The 27365-nt window shown below is 37.8% G+C and overlaps 2 protein-coding genes across 3 annotated transcripts in view; one reads left to right on the forward strand and one right to left on the reverse strand.

Moving 5' to 3' along the window:
* Positions 1 to 6805: 6805 nt before the first annotated feature.
* Positions 6806 to 14103, reverse strand: LOC143038990 (uncharacterized). Its single transcript, XM_076208837.1, has 4 exons — positions 13852 to 14103; positions 12962 to 13081; positions 12744 to 12847; positions 6806 to 12615 (listed from the first exon to the last, which is right to left on the reverse strand). Exons 1-4 carry the CDS (start codon positions 14086 to 14088, stop codon positions 12435 to 12437), a joined length of 642 nt encoding a protein of 213 aa, XP_076064952.1. The 5' UTR covers positions 14089 to 14103; the 3' UTR covers positions 6806 to 12434.
* An 892-nt stretch (positions 14104 to 14995) lies between these two features.
* Positions 14996 to 27365, forward strand: part of Sply (Sphingosine-1-phosphate lyase) — a 35556-nt gene continuing 23186 nt past the window's right edge. The window contains exons 1-6 of one of the 2 annotated variants that reach the window (XM_076208824.1): positions 14996 to 15383; positions 20088 to 20243; positions 22826 to 22914; positions 23361 to 23487; positions 23629 to 23715; positions 24493 to 24614. In XM_076208824.1, the coding sequence (XP_076064939.1) occupies positions 20096 to 20243; positions 22826 to 22914; positions 23361 to 23487; positions 23629 to 23715; positions 24493 to 24614 (573 nt within the window). In that variant the 5' untranslated portion in view covers positions 14996 to 15383; positions 20088 to 20095. Of the gene's footprint in view, positions 15384 to 16069; positions 16204 to 20087; positions 20244 to 22825; positions 22915 to 23360; positions 23488 to 23628; positions 23716 to 24492; positions 24615 to 27365 lie in introns of those variants that run through there. The other variant, XM_076208829.1, reaches the window with a different exon arrangement.

The following is a 27365-nucleotide window of genomic DNA, read 5'->3' on the forward strand; positions in this document are numbered from 1 at the left end:
TGATCACAAAGCAAAGGAGAAAGAGAACTTGTGATTTATAATTACGAATGATATATCGTCAGAAAAAATAACAATAACGGGAGAACCATATAAACTGTTTATGACCTTATGAATAGCATATATGTATGAAGATATGATAAAAACAAGTTACAATTTAACCCGCTCCATATTGGAATATGCAGTGATAGTGTGGTCATCATACAAAAGAAAAAATAGAGGAATTAAGTCAAAGAGCAGATTTAGAGAGATCCCTAGTCTGGCTGAGACGACATATAAGGAAAAAATAGAAATATACTAGGATTGTCCATGTTAGAAGAACGAGGAGGAAGAGATGAAAAGAAAGTTATTTTTAGAACGAAGAGAGGAATGAGAAAAAAATAAAAAAGATCTGCTAGTACGGGAAGAAAGTACAAGTAGACATAGCTTGAAAAAATAGGACAAAAAAAAAATGCAATTTCCATAGATAGTTATGTGGTGACATGGACTTGCTAGTATTGATGCGGTCGGGTTTAAAATATATTCTCCCATGATGGTCATCTATAGTTAGAATCAAATTAAAAATAATTTGGCTTTTATGAAACTTGCACAGAAAATACTGAAAACTTTCTTATATATATGAGACAGCTCATATAATCGTAAAAACCTGTGATATAAGTGTATGCTTCAGTCTGCCTTCTTTATCTGATTGTCTACGTAACCGATTGCTTATCATATCATCTCAAACTCTGTTACTGTCTATAGATTACTCACAAGGAAGTATGCTTGCCTGCTGCTACGCGAAGGTTCTTTAGAGCTGATTTAAATCGAATGGCGACAGTAGAATTAGTTTGATTAATTAACATACAATGAATAATATATAAATGAATAAATAGATAAGTGAATGAATTCATTGATAAATACTACATATATGTTTCAATGTGTACTGAATTAAATTATCTTGTTTGCCAGAAGAAAATATGCCACATCACTTAAGTTTTATTTATTCCTCTTACAATTGATTGAAATTGTTTGGTGTCAGGTAAAATAGATTGCTGAAAGCCAACCACATTTAAACAGAATAACCGGGTTTTAGCGTCATTTAATATTCGCACTCAGGTCGTGGGTCAATAGTAAAATCCCAAGTTTTATCAGCGAGTGAAAAATGTCAGCGTAATCAAATACCAGAAGGGAGGAAACGGCCCGTGAACCCAGCTACACGTTGAAGAGATCAGAAACATTGGAGGGGACGGTTATGTTGGTGAGCTAGTTGGCGCTTCCTGACAACAGCACTAGGGTGGAATAGATATGATTGAAATATTCTTTGTATTTCTACCCATATTTGCTTAAGAGGATTTGAAACAAATACGAAGGTAACCCTTAGTCATGTCCCTCGTAGGGAAGAAGCTCCAAGAAGTCGACATCTTTTTAGGAAGTCGAAGGAAGACGACAGTACCAATGAAATTTCACAATAACTCTGGGACGGAATGTATCGAATTTAAATATTTATCGGGATTATGAAATATGTAAAAATATACGATTCTTCTTAGAATAGTCCGAAAGCTACCATCTGCCAAAGCAAACACACCTCTTCATATTCACGCAATTTCTGGCACTTTGCCAGCAAGAACCCTAGCAACTCCGCATACTATTATATACCTCTCTTCCGCACTAGAGCCAGCGCTGCTGTCTCACAATCTCCCACCCCCAAATGAAAAACTCTTTGCAACTCCGAGCTTTGTTTAGATTATATAGTTATAGAGAGTGAGTTATCATTTTTCCTCGTAGGGTTTTCCGAAGTGGATATCTTGCATTGAAGTCTCTTTGTAATATATATATATATATATTATATATATATATATATATATATATATATATATATATATATATATATATATATATATATATATATATTATATAAGGGGGGGGGGGGTGGCTGGATAAAGAGGTCTTATAGTGTTTCTGAAGTGATGTTTTCTGGTTGAGGGGAGTTATAGAGAGCAGATAGCTATTGGGTAGTGTAGGGAAATTTTTCAGTGGCTTGTAGTGGGGCGTGGAGTGCAAGTTGTAGTGATGAGATGCCAAGGTAGACGACGATATATCCTTATATGGTTTGTGAAGGGGAAGGAGCAAGATATTTTATGGATGAAGTGCTTGCCCCTAGTTATGCTGCTTGTAAACGAACTTGTAAACGAATAAAGTTAGGTTTGAAATGCTGGAGAAGGATACTTTTTTCCAGTTTGTTATCGATAATTCCATGGCAATTCCAGTGTATGGTGATGTGTATAATTTGAATACGGTGATCGATTTTGATTGTTTATCCATGGGGGCTGGAGGTCTTGTTGGTCACTGCGATATTTTTTATTTTATATAGCATACTTGTCACAGAGTTGGACGCGTTATCGCCGGACAGGTAGTGCGTTACCAAAAATTCTGGGGTGCATTTCTGTCAATGTGTTACCGATCTTAATTTCCTTAGAGTGGTCCGCGTTACTGCGTATGCGTATATGTAAACATACGCGATATGTATACGCAGATTTTTTGGTAACGCACTACCTGTCCGGCGGTAACGCGCCCACCTCTGATAATTGAGTGTTGTCTGAGGAAGATGTGTAAATAGGGATTTTTCAACTTTATAAGTATTCATTCAGATCTATATACATGTGTACATAGACGCATTGTGAGTATATATATATGTATATTATATATATATATATATATATATATATATATATATATATATATATATATACATATACATATGTATATGATACGCACTGACGGATATGCGCCCCAGATTTTTTCGGTAACGCACTCTGTCCGGGGATAACGCGCCCAGCTCTGGTGGATGGGGGATATTTACTTTCTTGTCTGATAAAAGGATTGTTTACTGGCGATCTTAGGGTGGGGGTGGTTACTGGTGTGATGAAACTGATGTACTTCAATACATATTCAATAGGTTCTTCTGTATTATTTGATATTTTTTTCTTGGAATAATAGTGAACTGTACCGCTAAGTCAACCCGGATGTGTGACAACTAGATGTTTTCGGCCCAACGTGGATTGCGGAATTAGGCGCGATTCGAAAAAAAAAAAAAAAAATAGAAGTCCGATTAGCGATTACCGAAAAAAACAAAGACGACGTCGACTTGGGTTAATCTCAAATCGCTTTAATTTTTCGGCAGTCCGATTGCGATTATCCGATTCGAAAATGGGAATCCGATTAATCGGATAGTCGGACTTGCGAATCGGACCGCCCACCTGTGGTGGACTGTGACCAGAGGATTCCGGAAATTGTGCTCTGTCACCGCTGTGACGCACCACAGCCGTAGGACTTCTGCTGAGTTAGTCGAGAGGAAGAGCCATATCAAGAGGATGTGGTAAAATAGAGTGGTTATACTACGTCACTCGCTTGGCCTTATTTTTGGTGTCAGGTGAGGCACAGTTCTTCTTAAAGAACTATGTAATCCTGTACTACTTGCCGCATGGTTGAATTGTCGGCGACTAAACCGACTCTCCTGCTGGTTCCCACCAGTGAAGAGCGTACGCCGGACAGCCAGATAGACAAAAGAAAAAAGAAAATAATTCAAAGGACCCTCCAAAGGGCAGATAAATACTTTAGGAGTCGATGGCCATCCAACCCCGATATAGGTTACTAATTCACGTGCATGGTATCCCTGTAGGGTCTTGAGATGGTAGTCGTCGATACAGAGGAATACTCCAGTGCTGTGGTTGTACAGAGATGGCCCCCTACTAGTTTGGAGAGGCAAATCTCTTCAGCTGACTTGAACCAGGCACGCCCTAAATCAAGCAGCTACTATGTGGACAAAGACCGTACAGTCCTCGTCTATCTTCCCTCAGTGTTAAGGTGGTGGGTAAGGATCTCTCCCACAAGCCATGAGTTTAAAGGTGTATACCCAAAGCCTAATCTCCCTTTGTTGGGCTTGGTGGTGGATAGGAGTGTAGGAAAGAGAATATTTATCTATGGCATTCACATATGGCATTTATGGCCAGGGTAGACTTGCAACTTGCCCGTCTAAACCCCGGTAACCCTCAGGCTGTTGGGGTATAGCAAATAAGACACAAACAAGTCGAAACAAGCCCAGGGTGAACCTCCGGCGGGCTCTCTGTGTCGGTGCCTGAATATTCTTTTCCTTTCCCAAGGCGATCGATATCTTTATTATCGGCGGAACTCTGGATGCTTAGAAAGAACGTAGTGGGTCTCTCCAAGGTTACGAGACCAGGAAGTGACGAGACCAGTAGTGAGGGTCATACCTATTACTGGTCTCTCCACAGCAATTGAGCCCACCCCGCTGTACCTGTAAGCATATCCAGCCAACTAAGCAGAGGTTACTCTGGTTAATAAAAATGTGGTACTGGTGAGGCTGAAGTTCACTTTGAGTTTCATCTCTCTTATTACAGTATAAACTCCCATCAAGGTGTATTAATTTGAAGAGATGTTCTATGCTAAGTGTGACTACATGAACTAGTGCCTGCTATGGGACACATGTTTTGATTGACTTCTGTAAGATTATTTTCACCAACAGGTCTAGCTATGAAGTATGTGTTAGTACCATTGGCTCTGAGACTGAGAGTACTAAAGGTCTTTCCTTCTGATCTTTGCAAAATCCAGATCATATTCTACTGGCTCCTGGTTCCAGAGAAGACAGCCACACCAATGAGCTTGGTATAGCAATGCTGGAGGAATGGCAAATGAGATCAAACACATACTTGTTAGTATCCACTGGAGTGTCCTACAGAGCTACAAGTTTACTGGAGTGTTGTGTTATTTGATACTGCTCATAACTTGTGGTTGCAGCACTCAAACTTTGTATCAATTCCAGAAGTATCAAGATGTAAATCACCAGGATTTCATCTGGAAAAGCTCAGGGATGCACATGCCCAAGAGTATGCAGTAACAATCTCCAATCAACCTAAAGTGCTTGGCATCCTTGGGGAGCCTGAAGAACTGTAGGATACCTTCAAATGTGGAAATCTGAAAGCTTCTTAGGAGTGTATGGGACTTGCTGTCAGATTGGCTGGGGACCTGGACTGACATAGGAGTCAGAAATGATAGATTAAGAGCTCTCATTGGTAGGGTTAAGGAGAATCACTGAGGATATTAAGTCCATCTTAATACAAATGACCTCAGGCCTGCTTACTGAGCTCTGAAAAAAAATCTGCTCCAAATCTGTGACCCACATGAGAATGGTCCAAACAGCCAATGGTTAACTTGTGTTATGCATGGAGGAGAGTAATCTTTGCTGAGTATTTCGAGTAGCTGCTCACAGATGACCCTCCAAGTGACCAGGTTCCCTTGGCTGATGTTCAGGTGGCAGTTGCTGGTTTCATACCTGGTAAGTCAACAAGTGACTGGGTCCTAGTGCCTTGTGGTCTTGTAAAGTGCCAATGTGAGTCTCAACAGGGGTTGCTTGCAGACTATGCTGATCTCAAGAGGGTCTTTGACTCATTGCATCATGTGCTTTGAGATCTGTGTATCCATGGGATTGCTGTGAGGTTTACTGATTTGATGTCTGGCTCATGCTCTGCGACAGAGAATGCCATAAATTATGGAGGCATGTCTGGTTTCTTTCCTGTTAATTCAGGAATGAGGCAAAGTTGTGGCTTTGCCCCGACACTTTTCAGCACCTGCACAGACTGGGTGTTGGACAGAGTTGTCGATCAATATCATTGTGGGACATACAGTAACATTAAGGTCATTGACCTTGTCTTTGCTGAGAATACTGCACCTCTAGTGGAGTTGCTGAAGGTCCTGGTTGCAGCCCTCAAACCACTGCACTGGGTGACAAGACCACTTAGACTCCAGGATTCCTGGACCAATACCAAGGTCCAGATGTTTGGGGACTTACTGGATGATACGAGTCAGTCTGTACAAGTGTGGGAAGGACATGACTTGAAAAGTTTCACATACTTTGGTAGTTATGTCAGGAAGTCCTTTAAAGAGGTGGCATTACCCATGGCATTATGGTCTTGCTCAACCTAAGTATATAGATATCATAGTCAACATTTATGCAGGACTAAAATCTGAATCTTCAAGATAATTGTGCTTCCTGTCTTGCTGTATGGCTGAAATATGGACAGTGAATGTTGACTTAGAGGTGTCTCAATGTCTTTGGTACCAAGTGCCTTTGGAGAATCATGGAGTACTATTTGAATGACTACAAATCAAACCATCCTTCCAACCCCAGCTATGGGCATATGATACAGTTCCCTGATGTTGTTCCCACTCACATGAGAACACTTAGTGAAGATGAAATGGCAACCAACAAATCTCATGACTAGAGCAAGTTGACTGAACTTGCTGAGCTGCTTGGAATGGGGTAGGTGGCTGTATGAAAACTTGCTTGAAGAACCATGGGGATTGGCGACAGTGTGAGTGAAGGGACAAGCCTCCTTAGCCTGATCCCAACTGATGATTGATGACTTAGTTGCTAGCATGCATCCTATGAAAACTGGGGCACCAGAGGATCTTAGCATGTTAGCAGTTAGTAAACACAGACTATGCTGGCTTTGTTGCATGTACTCCTTATGTTCCAAGGTAAAGGAGTTCCACAGTGCTGCTCCCACCATAGGGTGTGAGGGATAATTGACGAAGTAGCATCATAGGGGTAGTAAAATAGATTTAAATAGCAAAAAAAGAGGAGATGGTAGCCTGAAGTAGTCAATTAGTCTTCTTAAAGTGGAGACTGGTCTTCTTTCATAAAAGAAGTCCTTGGAGTTTTGACTGTGTAAAAGTTATGTAATCAATGCCCTAAATGGGTAATATATCAACTTGTACATGTCATCCTGGTTAAATAAGTACAATTACCTTGTATTAACATTCTTTATTTAAAAGTTGAGCACAAATCATTCTTAAAATAATTTTTTTTTTGTAAAAACATTTATAAGAAAAATGGGAAAGCCTTGCCTCCTTGCCTGCATTCCATCTGACTTTTAATGAAGACAAGACAAACAAGTCAGCTTACTCAGAAAAATCTTCAATTCAAGAGAATGAATTAAAACATACTATCTTACAAATCACTTCAATTAACCTATGTAGGAAATTAATTATCTTTTCATCTGACAACACTCTTTTTTAACTCTTCAGAACAAGGTTTGCCAAGACAAGACAAAATCCAAAAAGGACATCACTGGCAGAAGGGTATGAGCAAGGCAGTTTTAATCTCCACTATATGAGGAATGCATGTAAAGAATGATAGAATATGGAGGTGAAGTGGCAAATGAAACTTTTAAGTTCTAGAGTACGGAATCTGATTCAGAACCAAACGTTTTGATCTCTTGGGCTGAAGAAGGCCCAGAAGGCTGAAACATCTGATTTTGAATAAAACTCCATATTTTAGCCTTAAGTTTCACTTGCCATCTCACCTCCACATGAAGAATGTTCATCTGCTGAGTAACACTGTCTGAAAAAAGTCTGTAAAGTTGATCACTAGGCTTAATGGATCAATACAAATTCTGGTAAAAAAAAAAAAACAATCATAGCAGGTAACAATTTTGCAGCCCTGTCAACATATAACTATTTTGAAGATGCCTTTAATATATAGATAGATAATGTAGAGGAAATACTGACAATTCTTCGGCTAATATGTTGTGGACACATTTTTACTGTGACCAAAAACAAAAATGTTTTGTATGTGTCGACCTCAGCTATACCATCTTCCTCCTCACCATTTACTTGGTTGCACACTTCTGATGGATTTCTTTTATTCTGCTTTTTCTTTTTTTGAATATATATCATAATTTGCAAAAGATGTATATGCTGGAATGGATAAGCAATAAAATTATCATATGAAAAAAATGTCCTAAGCAATGCAGAGAAGCATGCCTATTTGTTATCAGCTGGCTGCATTAAATGAAACACAGGATATGAGAATATCTATACTATGACTTCTATTATCTGAAGACAATTACTTGACATAAGCCCGAGCAAAATCTGTAGCATGCATCACCACATTCAGGTCAAATGAGTTTATTTCCTTAAAAGGGTTATCCCTAAGGTGGACTAAATCAAGAATCAAATTGACCATAATCTGCATTATAAAGAATACTGAGCTGGGTTAATAAGTTGTTAACTAGTCTGCAAGCTCCACCACTCATTTAAATAAAAGTGGCTGCACAACAATGAAGGAAAAAATCCTACAAGGAGGCAATGAAGAATAACAAAACCAACAACCCTTAAAAACTAGGACAGATCAACAGCATCCCACAAGAAGTATTGCTATCAATGATATATTGTTCAACTTCTTCCCCAACATACTGCATCCAATGAAAATGGTAAAACAATCACAACCCTTGAGGTTGTCATGGCAAAAGCTAAAACCATACCAAACTTAAAGCTTAAGTAAGATTGGAGAAAAAGAGTAAGATCCCCTTGAGAAGCTACTTGTTCTCCTATATTACAATTTGGTACCGTCTTTAATAACATATATCCCCCTTCCTTTTTTCTGCTAAAAAATTAAAATAGACACATGTGCGAAGTTGAATCATCCAGTGGGTATTTACCAAGATGCTAAAGACTAACAGCACTTCTATCTAGACCAACTCTATAATACTGTAGTATTATTTACTCAAACATCATTATTATGGTTACTTTAGTAAGAATCAAGAAGATTAAAGCTGGATGTCCTGAAATAATACCTTTGTTCAGCACCCAACTCTTAAAAAAGTTAAGCAGCAGCCATTTCTGAGCTCATATGTTTGTTACTGTCTATTCAGGTCATACATGACTCGGATATCTAGTACTTTTTTCCGTGGGAATGCCTTTTAGTGTGTATGTGGCACCAATATCCATAGCTTTGATATATGCTGCTGATGTAGATGGTGGGTCAGCTGTCAAAGACTGCCCTTTTCTTCTTCCTGTCAATAACCAGCAGCAGTGAAGCACACTTGCCTAGGTTGAATATGAAGCCGGCCACCCTTAAGGAACCTTTCAAATCTCTTGAGCTTGTAACTGAGTCCAGCTGGCATCACTGCGAGGACAATAAGTTCATCAGTAATGGCGAGATGAGAGATACCCTCACCCAATTGTAGTGCCAAGCTCATGGTCCAGCTCAAAGAGCAACTCGTTCATCACTGCACTGAAAAGAAGTGGTGAAAGAGGGTCCTCTTGCTTGACACCCACCCCTGACTTTACTTCGGTGCCCAGTAGATCAAGGACTCCCAGTTGCCTCACGGCCCTTACTATCATCTCACATGACACCATACTGAAGGCTTTGCACACGTCTAGGAAGGCCGTGCATAGCAGGGCAGACCTTGCTCTTGTCTCAGAAATAAATCCCAACACCAAACAGACATTCGTCAGGCAGCTGTCCACTGCTTAATGATCAGCAGAGTTCAACCTTGAGGAACAAATTTTGTACAAGTTACACACAACCAAAAATGCCACGGCAATGGGCCAAAAGTCACTCGAGTTGGTTGTTCCTTGCTCCTTTGGGACCAACGTCACACACGCCAATCTTGTGACTGGCCGTGAGCCAGAGGTTGTATATGGCTGACAGGAACTTACAGTCCAAACAAGATATGAAATTCTTTTTAATCCCATTAGAACCTGAGGCAGATTCTTTGGTCTTTCTGATGGTCTGTAATGGGGGAAATAATTATAGTTATCTCCTCAAAAACCAGCTCCACCCAACTAGTGTTGGGTGTACTGGCCTGCTTGAAGATGGGGTCCCAGAATGCAAGGGGGAGTCCTGAATGGGGGTGGGGTTGGCTACTTCTTCCATTCTCTAGAGAGAATAGATTTAGCAGCCTGCTTCCTGTCAGTTCTTTACAATCTCTGTATTCACCAGTTTACAAGCTTTTCTTCGAGACATGGTGTCTCCTTGGGGGATCCCCCTATACTCTCCTGTTTTGATGGTCCTTCAGGATGGGGTTGGGTTGAAGATCTTGAGACCCTTCAGTGTGACACAGAGATGCCTTAGAAAAGGCTTTTCATCCATAGAATCCCTTTGGCATCCTCTCCTCTCTCTAGGACCACCATGACTGACCAAAGCTTGTGAATGTGGAGGCATGGACTTTGTTACTTGTAACAGCTCATTCCTTGCAGAGGAGAGAAACATTATCCAGTGGTCAGGCCCATTTAAACTATTCCCTTCCCTTTGTGAAGTTGAACTCCACTCCTCTCCCCCAGCTATTCCAGGGAGAGTGCAGGGAATGCGGGGTGGAGGAGGACCTGCAGGACAAGGCGGCTCCAGCAGTGACTAGTTGCTGGACCTCACCCTTGTAAGCCTGTTTCCTCCTTTGGCCCTTAATAGACTAAAGGGTCCTTAAGGGGACAACTCCCATCAACTTTTGATTGATGTTCATCACTGCTCCATCCCACAGGATTATCAAGGCCTTCTCCTGCACTAGCAGGAGGGACTTGACCTTCATGGTGGCAGTGGCCATGGCTGGATGCACCTGCTTGTGGGGCACACCCAACCCCATCCTCATTGTGAACAGGTGACTGCACTCCAGGCAAAAGTGCTGGTTGCCCCTTGATCATGATTGCAAAGACATGACCCCTGATCTTTTTGGGGATTTGGTTAAAAGTTAAAACTTGCAAGTCTCAAGGAGATCCTCTGCTTGAGGGGCAGAGGAAGTGGCTCACGGTCAGCCACAGTCACAAGCACCATGATCACAATGCTTAGTTACTTTGGACTTGGCCACTTGCAGAATAGTGCAGTGCTCTCATGTGGTATTGACCAAAATGCAATTACACTGCACTACAAGAACTGCAAGCACCCAAGCTTAACTAGGCTGGGATTGATCATCAAGTGCCTTGCCCATAGGTCCTTGAGACAGGAAGTGCAAAGATACTGCCAACCTTAGTATTTTTTATGCACTATGCTATTTGTCTACTTGGGGAGTCCAAACAGTGCCATCCAACATTTCCCAGGGGTAACCACATGTAGGCCACATAGATTCACTATGAAGAAAGGTCTTTATGAGTCATAGTTACTCAACTTCTTTGGTGTGATACTGTCCTCAAGGAGTGCTGGTTATTTTCAAGAAGATACTTATATGCCCAGGGGTCTTAAATGCCATCAAAAAAGGTAAATACCACAGGCATAAAATAGCCACTGCAACCTACAAACATACATAGAGACTAGAGTGATGGTCAATCACTATCAGAATGAATTAGCACCAGTTAAGTCCACACTTACTCTTCTCAAAAGTGACAATCATAAACACAATGTTAAACTATGCCTCAGATTAAATGACACTTGCATCCTACACACACACATGCATTTCCACCACTGAAAATACTTAGCGTCACATACCCCCTCTGATATTTGCACCACATGTAGATTACATGGAAATGTGTGAATTGAAATTTATGATGTGTCTGAGATGGATGCTGCCCATGCTAATGGTATAATCCAGCAATGACCATTTATATATTAGCTCACTAGTTTAACTGTGTTCTCCTATGCCTGCACCAGTGATTGCTCTAAAATTGTCAAGGCTTGTAATTATCTAATTGTAGTTGTCTAAACAAGGCATCAGGCATGTCCATCAGGGTGCTAGTGTACATACTGGGACTTCTCACTTTGGAAGAATGAAGAGAGGTAATATGATGATTATATTAGAAAAAGGACAGATATCTACTGGTATGGAATGAAAAAATAACAAGAGATCACAGTAAAGAATTAAGAAATACTTTAAAAGATGTTAGAAAGCACAGCTTTCCACACTGATGTATCAATATGCAGAACAAGACGATATAATCCATGCTAAAAACGTTAACAATAACAGTTTGATAAATGGAGATTTAGTGACAAGATCCCCCATGAGCACAGCTCCAATCCTGTATACTGAAACTAGGTTAACTTGGTAACTATAACAAAGCCTTATTTCTAACACCATTTTTGTGCCTGCCCCCAGGATTTCAACAAGTCTTTCATATATATAAGTACATTCCTAATAAGCCATCCACTGCATCGATACTGAAGGAGTTAATCAAAATCATCTTAACCACTTCATTAAAAGTCAGTGATGGTTTGTGATGAGAAATGGGGAACTGCATACAGATAGGATAGTGTCAATTTGCACAACATTCCAGGGAGCTGTAGCTGTATCTCTTGAGGACAGAATGTGGAGAATGTTATGCCTGTTGAGACTGTCATACATGTTTACTGTTTCTTCATTTCATCTTGTCAAAAGCTACCACAGTCATGTCACTCCTCAGATCAATAAATTTGTCATGTGTTTACTAGCAAAAGAATATGTAATGTGCACCATATAGCTGCAAAGGCTCCACAAACATTAATATAAAATTATCTCATGATATTGAAAATTGTAAATAAAAATGTGTTAACGGGAGACTTGAAATCTAAGTTAATTGAACTCCAACTTCATTTGCTTTCTAGAAGAAAAAGATAAATTCTTAATCCTGCCAACAATGGATAGTACTGTATCCATGACTGATTACAGAAAAAGAAGACTATTTCAGGCATATTACTCTTCTTTTTCACTTTCAACATATTGTGGCCAAATGAGATATTTCAGTGAAAATAGACCAACAACCAAAGTCTGAACAATCCATATAGCTGAAACGAGGGGGTTAAGTCCATATATGCAGCAGTAGTACAAGGATGCCAGACCCTCACAACAGTGAACGATAATTGTCAACCAGCATCTGTAAAACATAATTCATATCAGTTGATTATTTCCATCACATTCCAAAAGTAGCACTACTGATAATATCTGTTTTATGGAGCTATAGCTGAGATTATGGCATTTTAAAAGATAACTATTTACACCTACATAAGTGCCACCCCACCACTGTAGTTTTTGCCAAGCCAAGTAACAAAATGAGCAAGTTTGCCAAAGTAAACAGGAGATACGTTGTCTGGACTCTGCCAAGCCATCTGGAAATTAGGAGACCATAACTGACTATGCAAATGTTTTCAAGACAAGAGAAAAACCTAAAAATTGAAGCAAATTACCACATGAACTGCATTTAAAAACTAAAATGTACTAACCATCAAGAGATAAAGGCCAACACTAATGAAACCTATCAAAAAAGGGTTCACTAAAACAAAGTATGTGCTGCTAAGGTGTACTTGTTTCCGCTTGTTCATGATTCCTGGTATGCCTTTTCTCTGCAAATGAAAATGGGAAAAATTACTCAAAATTTTGTAATGGCATGCATACACTGGGAGAAGAAACAAGAAAAATTAAAAAGAGAATGACCATATACTATGCAAGTATAAATCAGTAGACAACCTGAATACACTACCGCAGCCAAGGATAGACCCCAGAAGTCTAAGCATATTCCAACCTTTCCATACTTGAAGACACTTTTTATTTCTATAATAGCTGCCACCAGGCTATTTTACTCATCTATGTGGCATCCCTTAGTTACCAAAGGGGCCCATTTTGATTAACCTTTTCAATTATGAGTTTACTTTTCCTTCTATCTTAGTTGACGTCAAACCATTTTATCATCTCCTTGACATCCCCATGTAAAAAAGGGGTTAAAAAAACAAATGCATACAAGGGATTGTTAGTAATTAATTTCCTTCATTTAGCATGAGGTGTGGAGGAACAAATCTGGACTTTTGAAGTTTTACCAATCTTCACAGCTAGAGGTTGTTATTGATAGTGTAGTATGTTGCTAGGCTCAGTTTTGTGTTGCATATTCTGTGGATTGTGGCCTTAAGATACAATTCAGTTCTATTCCGGTATCATGCAAACACATTTTACACTTCTTTCTAGAAAGATAGGTATTTTTTAGTTGTGCACACCTACACAATATAGCATTATAAAATTAAATATCAATTTTATAAATTATAATACATGAACGTAACACGTGATTTTCTTGGCAGAAAAATAAATAACATAAAACCTTGCTACAAGTATATTTACTAACAAACAAAGCTGCTAGGATATGGTCGCAACACCATGTTGTCGTCTGTCCAGTCCAGTCACTGTCAGTTAGACTATGACTTTCACTTTGTGGACCAGGTGTTCTCCAACTCCAGGTGGCATTAATAAGCGCTGTTACAAAGACAATAGGGCTTCCTTGGACTTTAGGAGAGAACACGGGATTCTGCTGTCGTCTGTTAATTGTCAGAGGTACAATAATAATCAGGCTGTCAGCATCCATGATCACAACGATGACCCAGATGATCTTTAGAATTGAGGTATCGAATTATTGAATATAGGTTAGGTTATGTAGGTTTGGTTAGGCATCTATCAAAACAAACATGGTGTATCACTCAACTGCTGCGACTTTGTTGGTTAGTAAATTGGTTTTAGCAACTATTTTTGTTATCATTATTGATTTCTGCCAAGAAAATCTCATATTATGTTGATATATTATAATTTACAAAATTAATAATTAATTTTCTGTTGCTATATCGCATAGGTATGCACTTCTAAAAAATTTACTGAAAGATCTATACTTTCTATGGTATGGCTACCTCAGGTTAAGTTAGGTTAGGTTAAGTTATACAGTATACTAGTATTAGTTTAGGAGCTATTGGAAAATGTAAGTTCTGCATTAAATAACCATGTTTGTGTGATTCTGAAATTTTACCTAATTCTTTCTATATTCCTGGTTTTATTTCTTTTCAAAATGGAAAGATAAGTGGCATTAGCTTGATAGCTATATAGATCCTACCTAAATTAAAATGAAAACGTGATATACACATCTGAAATTCTCAACTACACTTGATTTATAATATACAATATCTAGCTTGAATCAAAGCAGTAAGTGCAGAGTCATCATTTGTCAACACTTATTGAAAAAGAAATCTCTGTTATCAAACAAATACCGTAATATCAGTTTATTAAGCCTTACGGTTTGATGACTTATCAGTGATACCACTACTCAGTAACTGATTTGGCATTAGGAAGCATGACTCACTAATGTGACGGCGCCAATTTGTCAACATAAATTAGGCGTCACTGCCAAGTGTAAGCTGGGGGCACAGACTCTTGTAAATACCATGATTTATATTTGATGATCTGGTAAACATACCTTTAAGCCAAGCCGACACCTATTAATCTCTTTACCGTTATCTTCGTTATCTCAAGTTGTTCTGATCTTCATTCCAGCCCCCATGGATGAAATGCTTATGTATGAAATTCGGTGACGCAATTTTGTATACAATTTAATTAAGTGGACTATTCATATATAATGAGGTTGAATGCCGGAAGCATCTTGATCGACTATTACAGTGAATTCATAAGTCATTAAACTACTGAAATATTTATGTGCGTATTAAGATATGATACAGAGAACTCGTCGAATTACACCCATTGTTTACACAATCAGCTGATAGCAACCACGCTCAAGCCTCAAGGCCTCGACGATAAAAAAAGAAGTTTGTGAAACTGGCTGTGGGCGACAGAGACTGTGGGTTGGCACAGTTTCCTTAGAAGAGTGGGTTGGAGAAGGTAAGGTGCTGTCTGTTTTATATTAATAGTTTTACGTGCACTAAAGCTGGAGTAATAGTGGAATAGTATATAAATGTATCACTACACTGAATTGTATTTTTTTTGTGTCATTTTTAACTAATGACGTAAGAGTCACGAACAAAAGTTTTGATACGTAATTTTTCACTATGCAAATGCAGCTATCATTGTAGATGATATATATTTAAATATTTTACTAGTTCATGGTATTATAGGGCATCTACTGTACAGGGAATATATGAATTGTTTTAGACAGCAATTATATTAAATATTTGCGTAGTTAAAATCAGGGTCGATCAAGACTTCTCGCGACTTCACATGATGATGCCGTCTCCATGAATGAAGACTTTGTTGCTATTTTGTATTGTTTGGCATAATATTGCAATGGCTTTTGACTAAGACTTGTGCCAAACTGTCAGTTAGTTCTAAATTTTGGTAAAAGAAATAAACAAAATATTTGGATACTAGTTATTCTTTGTTGTTTTTGTTAGGGGGTTTGTGACTATGTACCCATGGAAGAAGAGGGAAAACAAGTGATTTTAAAACAAAACTTATTGTTACGTGTTCTTCATACAACAAGAGAAATGTGGGGGGAGAAGCGTAACCCCCCGCCCCCCCCATGCGTACGTAAACTATAATCTAATCTAACAAAAGAAGACTTTGATCCTTCACTGCACGAGACCCACTAGATAAAATTATTTAATAATATCAAGGGGTTAGGGAGAGATTTACCTCCAACTCCACTCTTTAGTTCCTTCCTTTCCAAGTGACATATATCCCTTTGTTCTGGTTGCTGATTAAGGTATTTATTTGAGACCCTAATATTAGTAAAGAGGATATAACTTGTCATGATAAACCCTTTTCATACTGGGTGGTATTTATGTTTTTATTTTGGTTGCCTTAAGGCTATTTTATTCTGTTCTCTGGCACACATTTGATAGTGAAGGGCATTAATATTTCAAATGGGCAGGCTGACATGTATATTTGTCAATCATCAGATTGGTTTATTTGCTTGAGGGAAGTCCCTCATGTACTTGAAGGGGTAAGCCTAACTCAATTAATTCTTGATGCTGCAGGTTCACTTTTACATTTATTATTATTATTATTTTCTTATCCAACTTGGACAAATCCTTCATTTAATGAAAGGGCCCATGGGCATCTGGAAGAGTAAGGGGGTACAAGAGGGTGCAGTCCCCTCCCCCCCTCCCTCCAGTGAAAATTTATTTGTATCACTAGATGGAGTAAAATGGTTTGCAGTGGAACTTGTAAACATGTATTAGATACGGTGTTCTGATTAGAAATAGTAGTCTGTGAACCTAGATTTTATGTAAAGGCTATAGGTAAATGGTGTACATTTCTCCTCGTGAGGATGTTCATGGTAAAAGTTGTATTGCTTACCTCTTTAGTGTGGTGATCTACTTGCACATATATATTCATTCTGGAAATTGACATATTGTTTAAATTATGGGAAATTCCATATACTTGCTTATCAAGATTTACCCAATGCATCAATCACTGTGTTCATTAATATTGGCCATTGCCAGATAATTTTCCTCATGTGAGTAGATTTTATATTTGATTCTGGCTGTTGTCAGATTATATTATTTAACTCATTCTGATTGCTAGAGTGAGAAATGTGGAGGCAAAGCAGGGAATGGTGATGGGAAGGGAACCTTCAGATAAGATAGATCAGAGTGATGAAAGGATTTGGGCCTGTGGAAAGACTAGCAGAGAATGTGGAAATAAGTAGATATAGTGAGGCTTGAGAGGAATACCAAAATTGAGATGGATGGGTTGGATGAATGAATTTTTAGATGCATGTATTTATATATATTTGTAGTACACTTGAAATGAGCTCTGTTTGTACAGACCTGTCTTCAATTAAATCTAGTTTTCAATTCATGTAAGTTCGAGCTTGGGCTATAACACTTCTAGGTTATTTCAGGAGTTAATGTATTTATACACAAAACTGTACTTCTTTACATTCTATAGATATGTGAAAGTTATTAATATGTTCCCATGACCTTGTGGTGGCCACATATCCCAAATCAAGAAATCTCATCTGTCAGTATAATTTATCCCATTTAGTGACCCAAATAATGTAATCATATCACCTCTTTCTCTTCAATCTTTCAAAGTTGGGAGACTCAGTGCTTTTAGTCTTTCCTCATATGGTTCATTTGCCAGGCTGGGAACCAGTTTGCTTGCGGCCCTTTCTGTTCTCTCAATCTTGATTATATCTTCACTCTCTGTGGGGACCATGTCGGATGGATCAAGGTTTCAATGAATTTTTTCATTATCTCTTCATCCATATAGTGAAATGCTACTTTAATCCTCTGCAGTAGTCTGTATATCTCTCCCATTAATCCTGCTGATATGTCCGTCAGGTGACAGATTGTCTTTTATCAACACTCCCAAATATTTCTCCTCTTTTGATTTTATAAAGGATTCACTTCCCAAGGAATAGTTTAAAGATGGTCTTTTGTAACTATCGCCCATTTCCAGTACTTTGCATTTTTTGGTACAGGGAATCCCCCACATACAAAAGGGATCCATACCTTTAAACACTTTCATGTATTGATAATTTGTATATTGAAGCTAGGCTGGCATTGCGGTTGCTCACACAATAAACTTGGTTCAATACAGAATTTTCATAATTTTTTCGTACTTCTTTTTGTACCATTAAAGCATAGGCCTTTTGTATGAAAAAAATCCTCAATTTTTTCCTTTCATACCTTCGAATCATTGTATACTGGAATTTCATATACAGGGGATTTCCTGTATTGAAATTCATTTCCCATTCTTTCATCCATACAAAAATAGTGTCTAGATCTTTTTGCAATAGCATATAGTCTTTGTTTTTCACTCCTCTCATGATTTTTGCATCATCTGGAAACATGTTGGCATAGTTTCATGTACCTTCCATAGCACTGTATAGAGCAGGAGCTTTGAATTTGAGTGAGGCAGAAAGAAGGAGCCTAGACATGTTTGAGATGAAGTGTTTAGGAACTGTAGTAGGGGTTGTATGGATGGATGGATGGAGTGAGAAATCTGGTATGGCAAAGAGTTGAAGTGGAAGAGGAGCTGGCAGAAGGAATGGGTGATAAAAGAGCAGAATATAGAGTTTGGAAAGTGGAAATGGATGGAAGGAACATTAGTGGAGGACCAAGAATGAGGTGAATGGATGGGATGAATGGGGCATTGGAGGGAAGAAGAATGTCTGCCAAGTAAGGAAGTGGGCAAAAGATAGATGTGTATTGAAATATGGATGAGGAAATCATGTGGGCCAAAGGGGGGTAATTCTGGTCTTCTCTGTATATTTGTTGAATCAGTAAGGATTGTGGGATGCCATGTAAGAAAGTGGCAAAAGTAAACTAGCTTTAGCTGTTTGGCCCTGCCGTGGAGGTGTTGTGTCTTGTTGAATTGCTTCTGAGCCAAACAGCATGGTGGGGAGCAAGGGTGATCCTTTCATCCAAAAGAAGTTAAGGTGGGAGGGACAACAAATAGTTTTTTTTAGGTGGATGTAGGGTCATTGTATACTGTGACTTGGCCACTAAACAGAAAGGGCCTTTTGGTATATGTATATAATTCTGATACATGTCCTTCAGGGCACATATCAAATACCTAATAGTGAAAATCATTATACTAAAATTGGTAACAAACACAAGTGTAGGTCAACACAAAGAAACTACTTTGAATCTGCAAACAATTCATAAGAACAGTATTTAACTGTGACTTCCTGGCATATTTCCCTACTATCAGGAAAACAAATATAGACACCCTACAAGCTACATAAAACAGAACATGAAGAATATTAATGAGATGCCCAAGAAACACCTCAATAGAACATGTTTACCTAAAAACCAAAATCCTCGACATAGAATAGCACATGAAGATGATAGGCACATAGTTCTATGCAAGAGCCTTCAGTCATTCTCATCCATCCCATTACATAACACAGACACAGCTCTAAGAAAAAAAAAATAATGGCAATTATCTAGCCCTACTCCATGCAACACATCAATACAAAAACACATACACTCAAATCACAAAAAAAAAACACTTCAAGACTGATCACCAAACTCCCTCAGACATCAGTTCAATAGAGAAATCCCTTCCACAACAAGAAAGAACCACACTAGCATGACTGTGTTCAGGTCATCATCAAACTTTAACAGCATCAGCACAGAGTAGTCGTGGCCACAGAAGCAAATTGCCTCAAATGTAGTCACCACATGGAAGACAGAGTGATCGATGTCTGGAACAAACTAAACTGTGAAACAGTGAATGCAGAACTATACACAAGTTCAAGAATAAACTGGATGTGGAGAGATATGAAAACAGGTCACAACGAGTATAGCTCCCATCCCGTAAAATACAACTAGGTAAATACATGGTACACGTTGGACCACTTTAGCCTTACCCGACAGTAACACAATATCTCTTCTTTGAGTGACTTGTGGGTGAATCTGGTGACTGTTGCTGGTTATGTGCTGCAGGAGAGAGTTGGGGTTATGGATTAATTGATTTATTTGTTATCAGTTTATCTATTCATTTATTTATAGATTTTTTATTTTATTTTATTTTCATTATTCTTATTTATTAATTTTTTGGGGATGTATCTCATACACCTAACTATTTTTTACATAATGCTTAATCATGTTCTTATGAATGCTGTTTTCTCAGGAGCAATCATGGAGGCTGTTGAAGCTGGTGTTATCTTTCTACAAGACTATGTCAATAGTATGTGTGAAGGAAAACCAGCATGGAAGATTGTTGTGACAACTGCAGGAACAACACTCCTTTTGTTATGGCTAAAAGAATTTCTATTTCAAGGAGAAAGTAAGTTTTTTTTTTACCAATTGCTTCCTGTTGGTACTCTTAGTCATGCTTCTAAAACTATTAGTCTACCCTTATATTCAACATAACTATCTGCTTCTCCAGTTATAGTATTCTTTCCCATCCATCACTTGAACATTTCTCAATCTTTCCTTTATAAGCAAAGTGATTTGAAATGAAATTATTTTACAGTTGCTAAAGAGCTTCAGTAAAAATAGGTGTCCTGTACTGTAACTTTTAAATTTTTCCAACTTCTTTTTAAGTGCTATCACCCCACTTCTTCTTAAGTGATATCACCCTATATCAGGGTGATATTCTTCCCTGTATGGAAATGCATGTCTCACAAGTAGGAATGACCTAGTTGTTAGCATGGTGGATTGAAAAACAATTTGATGTATGAAATCTTTACATCGGCAGTCTTCATCCTCCTCCTGAATGCTCCAAATTTTTTATCTTTATTCACTGTTTTCATTATCACTGTGTTTATGAAGAAGTACTAGTGTGTTTGTGCCTCTATTTTTTTTTTTTTTTTCTTTTAATGAACAAACACCTATTCCATTAATTATTGTAAATGCTCACTTTTCTTTACACTCTTTGTTTCTTTTAGATGGTTATATCTAGATACTTTTCCTTTCCTAGCATTTAACTATGATTTAGTATAAATATTCTTTCTGGATTGGTGGCTTGTGGGTCTGTATTTTATGAAGGATAAAAGATAGCAGAAGTCATATTAATAGGTATAGAAAGCAAGATTTTGGCCTTTCATGATGGTTTTTGCTTACTTTGTAAGTTGAAGAATGGATAAACATAAGCAGAAATAAACAGCTTATGATTTATAAAAATTATATGTAAGGCACTACCCCATCCATGTATAAGTTGAACAGCCAGGGCGACATAAGGCATCCTTGACGAAGTCCCACCTTTACCTTGAACCACTCACTCTCTCCATTTCTAATCCTGACACAAGCTCTACTACTCTCGTAAAAACTCTTGACAGCTCCTAGAAGCTTTCCTCCTATCCTGTATATTCGCAAGAGGTAAATGCAAGGTTAGTGGGTCAGGGATTGGAGATGTTTAAAGAAAATGGAGAAAAGTGGGAGGTGAGCCAGCTGTTGTTTGCGGACGACACTGTATTTGTGGCAGGATCGGAGGAGGGATTGAGGAAGTTGGTGACAGAGTTTGGGAGAGTGTGTGATAGAAGAAAGCTGAAGATAAATGTGGGTAAAAGTAAGGTGATGGGATGTACAAGGGGTGAAAGTGGCAGTAGTCTGGAAGTGAGCATTAAGGGAGAGTGACTGTAGGAAGTGGATAGTTTTAGATACTTGGGTGCAAATGTGGCAGGAAAAGGTGGAGTGAAGGTGGAGGTAGAATGTAGATTAAGAGAAGCGAGTAAATGCCTTGGTGGATTAAAAAGTGTAATGAGGAATAGACATTTGGGAATGGATGCTAAGAGGAGACTATATGAAGGACTGATTGTGCCAACAGCACTGTATGGGGCAGAAACATGGAACATAAGAGAGAAGGAGTTTGAATGTGTTTGAGATGAGGTGTCTGAGAAGTATGATGGGGGTTACTAGGCTGGATAGAGTGAGAAATGAGGAGGTGAGGAGGAGAACAGGGGTGGAAAGGGAGATAGGGTTGATGAAAGAGTATTAGGATGGTTTGGACACATGGAAAGAATGAGTGAAGAAAGACTAGTAAAAGAGGTATGGAAGGCAGATGTGGAGGGAGTGAACATGAAGGGACATCCTAGGATGAGGTGGATGGATGGGGTGAAGGGGCCTTTGGGGAAGAGGGGAATGTCTGTTGAGGAAGGACGGGAGAGGACAGAAGACGGGTGAATGGAGAATGGTTGTATATGGATGATGTTGTGATGCATGAGGTGGAATGGGAGGGGGGATGGGGGGTGAGGTAGTATGTGTGAGCAAATTTTGACGCAGCCCAAAGGGATTTCTCCCCGTCTTCTCCTTTATGCATGGGGGGATGGAGAGAGGGGGTCGCTGAGTTAATGAAGCAGTCTTGCTGTGGATGTGCTTTGTCTTGGGACACTGCTTCTGACCCAGGGCAGTGGACAAGGTGCAGGGATGACCCGTCATCCAGGAGGTGCTAAGATGAGAGGGAGGGTAAGGGGTGTGGAGTGTATTGAGGGATGGAATGGGTGGGAATGATTTTATGCCTTTTACTTTTTGGCTACCTCCCTTGTAAGGGGGAAAAAGCCTTGGTATATGTATGTATGTATATGTAAGGCAACTAGGCTTCTTAGATAGCATGAAAATAAGGAAATTAAAATCATATAATTCTAGGTTGAGAATTAGTAAAATTATGCAGACTGTGTAGTTTCAAACCCAAAATTATGGCTTTCATTATGAACTCTGTTGTAGTCTCATCTATTGGAGGGGTCAAGGATCATTGCTCATTGCCATGAGGCAAAAACTATTATTACTATTTGTAAACACTACATGAGGGTAGAAAAACTTTTCATAAATTTTATGTATAATATGGAATATATAGCATCTGAACATTTACAATATCTTTTTATCACTCTCTTTGATTTTTTTTATTTTTTTTTTATTTTTTTAATACAGGCCTTTTTGTGAGAGGAAAGAAATTTTTCTTCAGACTGGTGAGAAGGATTCCACAGGTTAGAGCAAAGATTGAAGAAGAAATTAACAAGGTAAGTGGTGAATAGTTTTCACTTTATCAGAATAATTCATTTTAGTTTTCAGATATGTTTTGATTCATACTACATGTCATAATGAGGGTCAGCATATAATGAAGTGGTGGGGGTAAGCAAACTTTGGCTATTGGGCCCCACTGTGGAGGTGCTATGACTTGCTGCATTGTTTCTGACCCAAGCAATGGGTGGGGGAAAGGAATGAAGCTTCATCAATGATTCAAGATAGAAGGGACAACAAATGGGTGTTAAATGAGTGTGAGATGGGTGAACGGTGTATGTATGCTTTGATTCGGCCACATCTCTTATTAGAGGAAATGTCCTTTTTGGTATAAGTACATGTCATAAATCACATTGTTAGTTTTTTTTTAACATTAATGTATATTTTTTCTTACTAGTTCAGATGTGTTTGAGTATCCCATTAACTGATGATTCATAATTTCCAGGTTTCAGAAAGTATGGAAAAAGAAATGAATGAGAACATAAAACATGCAGGTTACCTCACTTCCCTTCCATCGAAAGGGTGGTCAGTTGAGGAAATTATCAAGGAAACTGAAGAATATTGTGGCTATGGTTAGTTATGCACAACTTTTATGTTGGGGCTACCATAGGGAAAGGATAATCATTTCATATAGTAATGCTGATAGAATACTTATTACTCAACAGTATATCTACAGAATTTTTATGCTAGTAAATCACGTGGTACAATTTCAGGTACCTTTGACTGGGAATCTGGATGTGCTTCAGGAACAGTCTATAATGGCAATAAGATTTTAACTGAACTCATGACAAAGGTGTATGGTATGTATAATCATTTATATATATATATATATATATATATATATATATATATATATATATATATATATATATATATATATATATATATATATATATATATATATTTTGGTGGGGGGGGGGATGGAAAATGCCAAGAGTTGTAGCTGAAGAGCACTGGCAGCACATAGGCATGAACACAACTCATCTAGGGTGGAGGACCTCTGGAAATGTCCAGAGAAGGAGTGATCAGTTTCCTCCAATACTTTGATGTCATAATTCACTGATATTTAAACTTCAATACGAGTAAAATTCTCACAGGCAGCATTAGCTGCCTGATGTATGATGATGCATTAAAATACTCGCATTATAAAATATAAAGTTACAGCTGTATTACTCGTTCTTTTTCACTCTGAATGTTTATAACCACAGAAAACGTGATCAAGCCAGTTCACAGAATATGGGGGTCACTCAGCTACAACTATAAAATAAATATAATCAAAATGCAGATGCTGGCATCCTCATATACCCACTCGCTCCTCATGACGCCCACGTAGGCATCGTGCATCATGTATCGTTGTATCAAAGGGGTTAAACTAAGCTGGGTAATACTTAACTTTCATAGATATTTGTTACTATTTTTTTTTATATAAACCCTTAAGAAAAAGGAGTTTTCTTTAAAGTTTAAAGTAAAAAAGAATCTCTTTGTAACACCTTATGTTACACATTAACCATTCTTTCCCTAATTTAGGCCTGCAGTTGTGGCATCAGTAATTTTTATTAACCATCTTTGCCATACAGGGATGTCAGCATGGACAAATCCACTGCATGCAGATGTTTTTCCTGGTGTACGAAAGATGGAGGCTGAGGTTGTACGCATGTGCTGTACAATATACAATGGAGGACCATTAAGTTGTGGAACAGTAAGATTTCCTTTTTTATTTATTTTGCTTATTCAATAATAGAGTGCCCTTCATATATATATATATATATATATATATATATATATATATATATATATATTTATATATATATATATATATATATATATATATATATATATATATATATATGTATATATATGTGTGTGGGTATATATATATATATGTGTGTGTGTGTGTGTATTTTACCTAGTTGTATTTACCTAGTTGTATTTTACGGGAAGGGGAGCTATGCTCGTGGGGTCCCGTCTTCATATCTCATTTTATCTAAACTATTTTTAAATTCATGTATTGTTTTTGCACACACCACTTTCTCATCTAACTTGTTCCAACTGTCTATTACTCTGTGAGGAAAGCTGTTCTTTTTCAAATCTCTTCTATAGCTGTCTTTTTTTATTTTCTTTCCGTGTCCTCTTGTATTTCTGTCATCCCATTTTATCAGATTCTCTCTATCAGTAATTTCTATGCCTTTCATGATTCTGTAAATAGCTATCAAATCTCCTCTCTCTCTTCTTTGCTCTAGTGTCTGTAGTTTAAGTTTTTGTAGTCTCTCTTCATATGATAGTTTTGAGAGTGTTGGTGCCAGTTTTGTAATTGCTCTTTGTATTCTTTCAAGTTTTTTAATACATTTTTTTGTACTTGGTGACCATATCGTTGCTGCATATTCCAATCTTGGTCTTATCAGGGTGATTAGGATTTTCCTCACCATTTCTTCATCCAGGTATGTAAATGCCACTTTGATTGTTCTTATTAAATTATAAGTTTCTCCAAAAATCTTATTTATATGTTTCTCAGGTGACATATTATTCATAACAATGACTCCCAGGTCCTTCTCATTTTCTACTTTTTTTATTCCTTCTTCTCCCAAATTATATGATCCTGTTATTCTGTTTTTGCTTTTTCCAAATTCCATTATACTACACTTTTTTGTATTGAACTCCATCTCCCACTTCCTACTCCATTCTTGTACTTTATTTAGATCTCTCTGTAGTGATTCACAATCTTCTTCAGTTTTCACTCTTTTCAGTAGTTTTGCATCATCTGCAAAGAAGCTCATATAGCTTTCAGTTCCTTCATCCATATCATTAATATATATAGCAAACATTATTGGGGCCAGAACTGTTCCCTGCGGGACACCGCTTATTACTTAATTCCATTTTGAGTGCTGGTCTCTTATCACTACTCTCATTTTTCTTTCTTGCAAAAAGTCTTCCATCCAATTTAGCAATTTACCTTGTATTCCTCCTTCATATTCTAATTTCTTAAGCAACTTCTTATGTGGTACTTTGTCAAAAGCTTTTTTTAGGTCTAGAAATGCACAATCAGCCCATCCATCTCTTTCTTGTATTATATCTATTAGCCTTGAATAGAAACATATTAAATTGGTGACGCATGATCATCCTTGTCTGAATCCAAATTGCCTTGGATTTAGTACGTTGTTTTTTTCCAAGTATTTTACCCATCTACTTTTGATAATTCTTTCACAAATTTTTGCTATTGTACTTGTTAGAGAGACTGGTCTATAGTTGGTAGGTTCTTCTTTATTTCCTCCTTTATATATAGGTACTATATTTGCTTTTTTCCAATCTTCTGGAACTTTTCCTTCTTTTAAGGAACTGCTTATTATGCTATGTATTTTGTCTGCCAGTTCATTCCTGCATTCTTTCAGAATCCAGTTTGCTATTTCATCTGGCCCATGCGATTTTCTGACATCAAGATTACCCAAGTGTGTCAATATTTCATTCTTTGTTACTTCTATTTCTTCCATAGGGGGGGCTTTTTCTTTCCACTCAATCTCTTCAGGTTGTATATTTTCCCTTGTAAACACTGATTTAAAATGTTTGTTCATAATTTCTGCCATTTCCATTTCCTCAGTGTATTCAACTCCTCCTTGTCTTAATTTCTCCAAGTCTTGTTTGTTTTTCAGTTTATTGTTTACAAATCTGTAAAATAATTTTGGTTGATCTTTACACTTTTCTATAACATCTTTTTCATATTTTCTTTTTTCCTCTCTGCACTTTTGTACATATTCATTTCTATAACCAGTATATATTTTCCATTTTTCAGGTCTTCTGTCTTTTTTCCATCTGGTCCAGGCTTTGTCTCTTTTGTCTTTTAACTCCCTACAACTTTTGTTGTACCAGCATTTTACATATTCTTTTTCTTGTTTTTGTCTTGGGACATACCTTTCCACTCCTTTCTTGTAAATTTTTGTCAAAATATTCTATTTCTCTTCCACTGATGTTTCTTCTTTGTATATTTCTTCCCAGTTTTCTTGTTGGAAGAATTCTCTTATTTTATCAAAGTTTGTTTTTTCATACATCATTCTTCCTTTTCTATATTGTTCATTTCTTTTCATATATTTTTCTTCATTAAGTTCCAGTTCAATCAATATGTGGTCACTTTTACCTATTGGTGTTTTATATTCAATCTTGTCCACTATTTTAGGTTCAGATGTAATTATTAAGTCTAGTCTCGATGGTTCTTCTTCATTTCTATACCTAGTGTTCTCTTGTATCCATTGTGTCATTGAATGGTCAGTAATCATCTCAAGTAGAGCATTTCCCCATGAGTCATCACCACTCTTTACTGTCATTTCTTCCCAGCAGATTTCCTTGCAATTAAAGTCGCCCATCATAACTATTCTTCCTCCATCTTCCATTATTTTATTTATTGCTATCTTTGTGTCCTCTAACATACTTTTATGTTCACTCTCCTCCCATGAGGCTGTTT

The sequence above is a fragment of the Oratosquilla oratoria genome, chromosome 2 (genome assembly GCF_046742065.1).
Source record: "Oratosquilla oratoria isolate Oo_2021 chromosome 2, ASM4674206v1, whole genome shotgun sequence".
In the NCBI taxonomy this organism is placed as follows: Eukaryota; Metazoa; Arthropoda; class Malacostraca; order Stomatopoda; family Squillidae; genus Oratosquilla; species Oratosquilla oratoria.

Bases quoted from the DNA above. Each gene is read 5' to 3' on its own strand.
- LOC143038990 (XM_076208837.1), bottom strand. From the start codon at position 14,088: ATGGATGCTGACAGCCTGATTATTATTGTACCTCTGACAATTAACAGA. The intron at 13,082-13,851 runs GTTAGTAAATAT...TTTCATTTGCAG, and splicing joins ATATCCTAGCAGCTTTGTTT to AGAAAAGGCATACCAGGAAT. The intron at 12,616-12,743 runs GTAGGTGTAAAT...TATGTTTTACAG, and splicing joins AGTGGTGGGGTGGCACTTAT to ATGCTGGTTGACAATTATCG.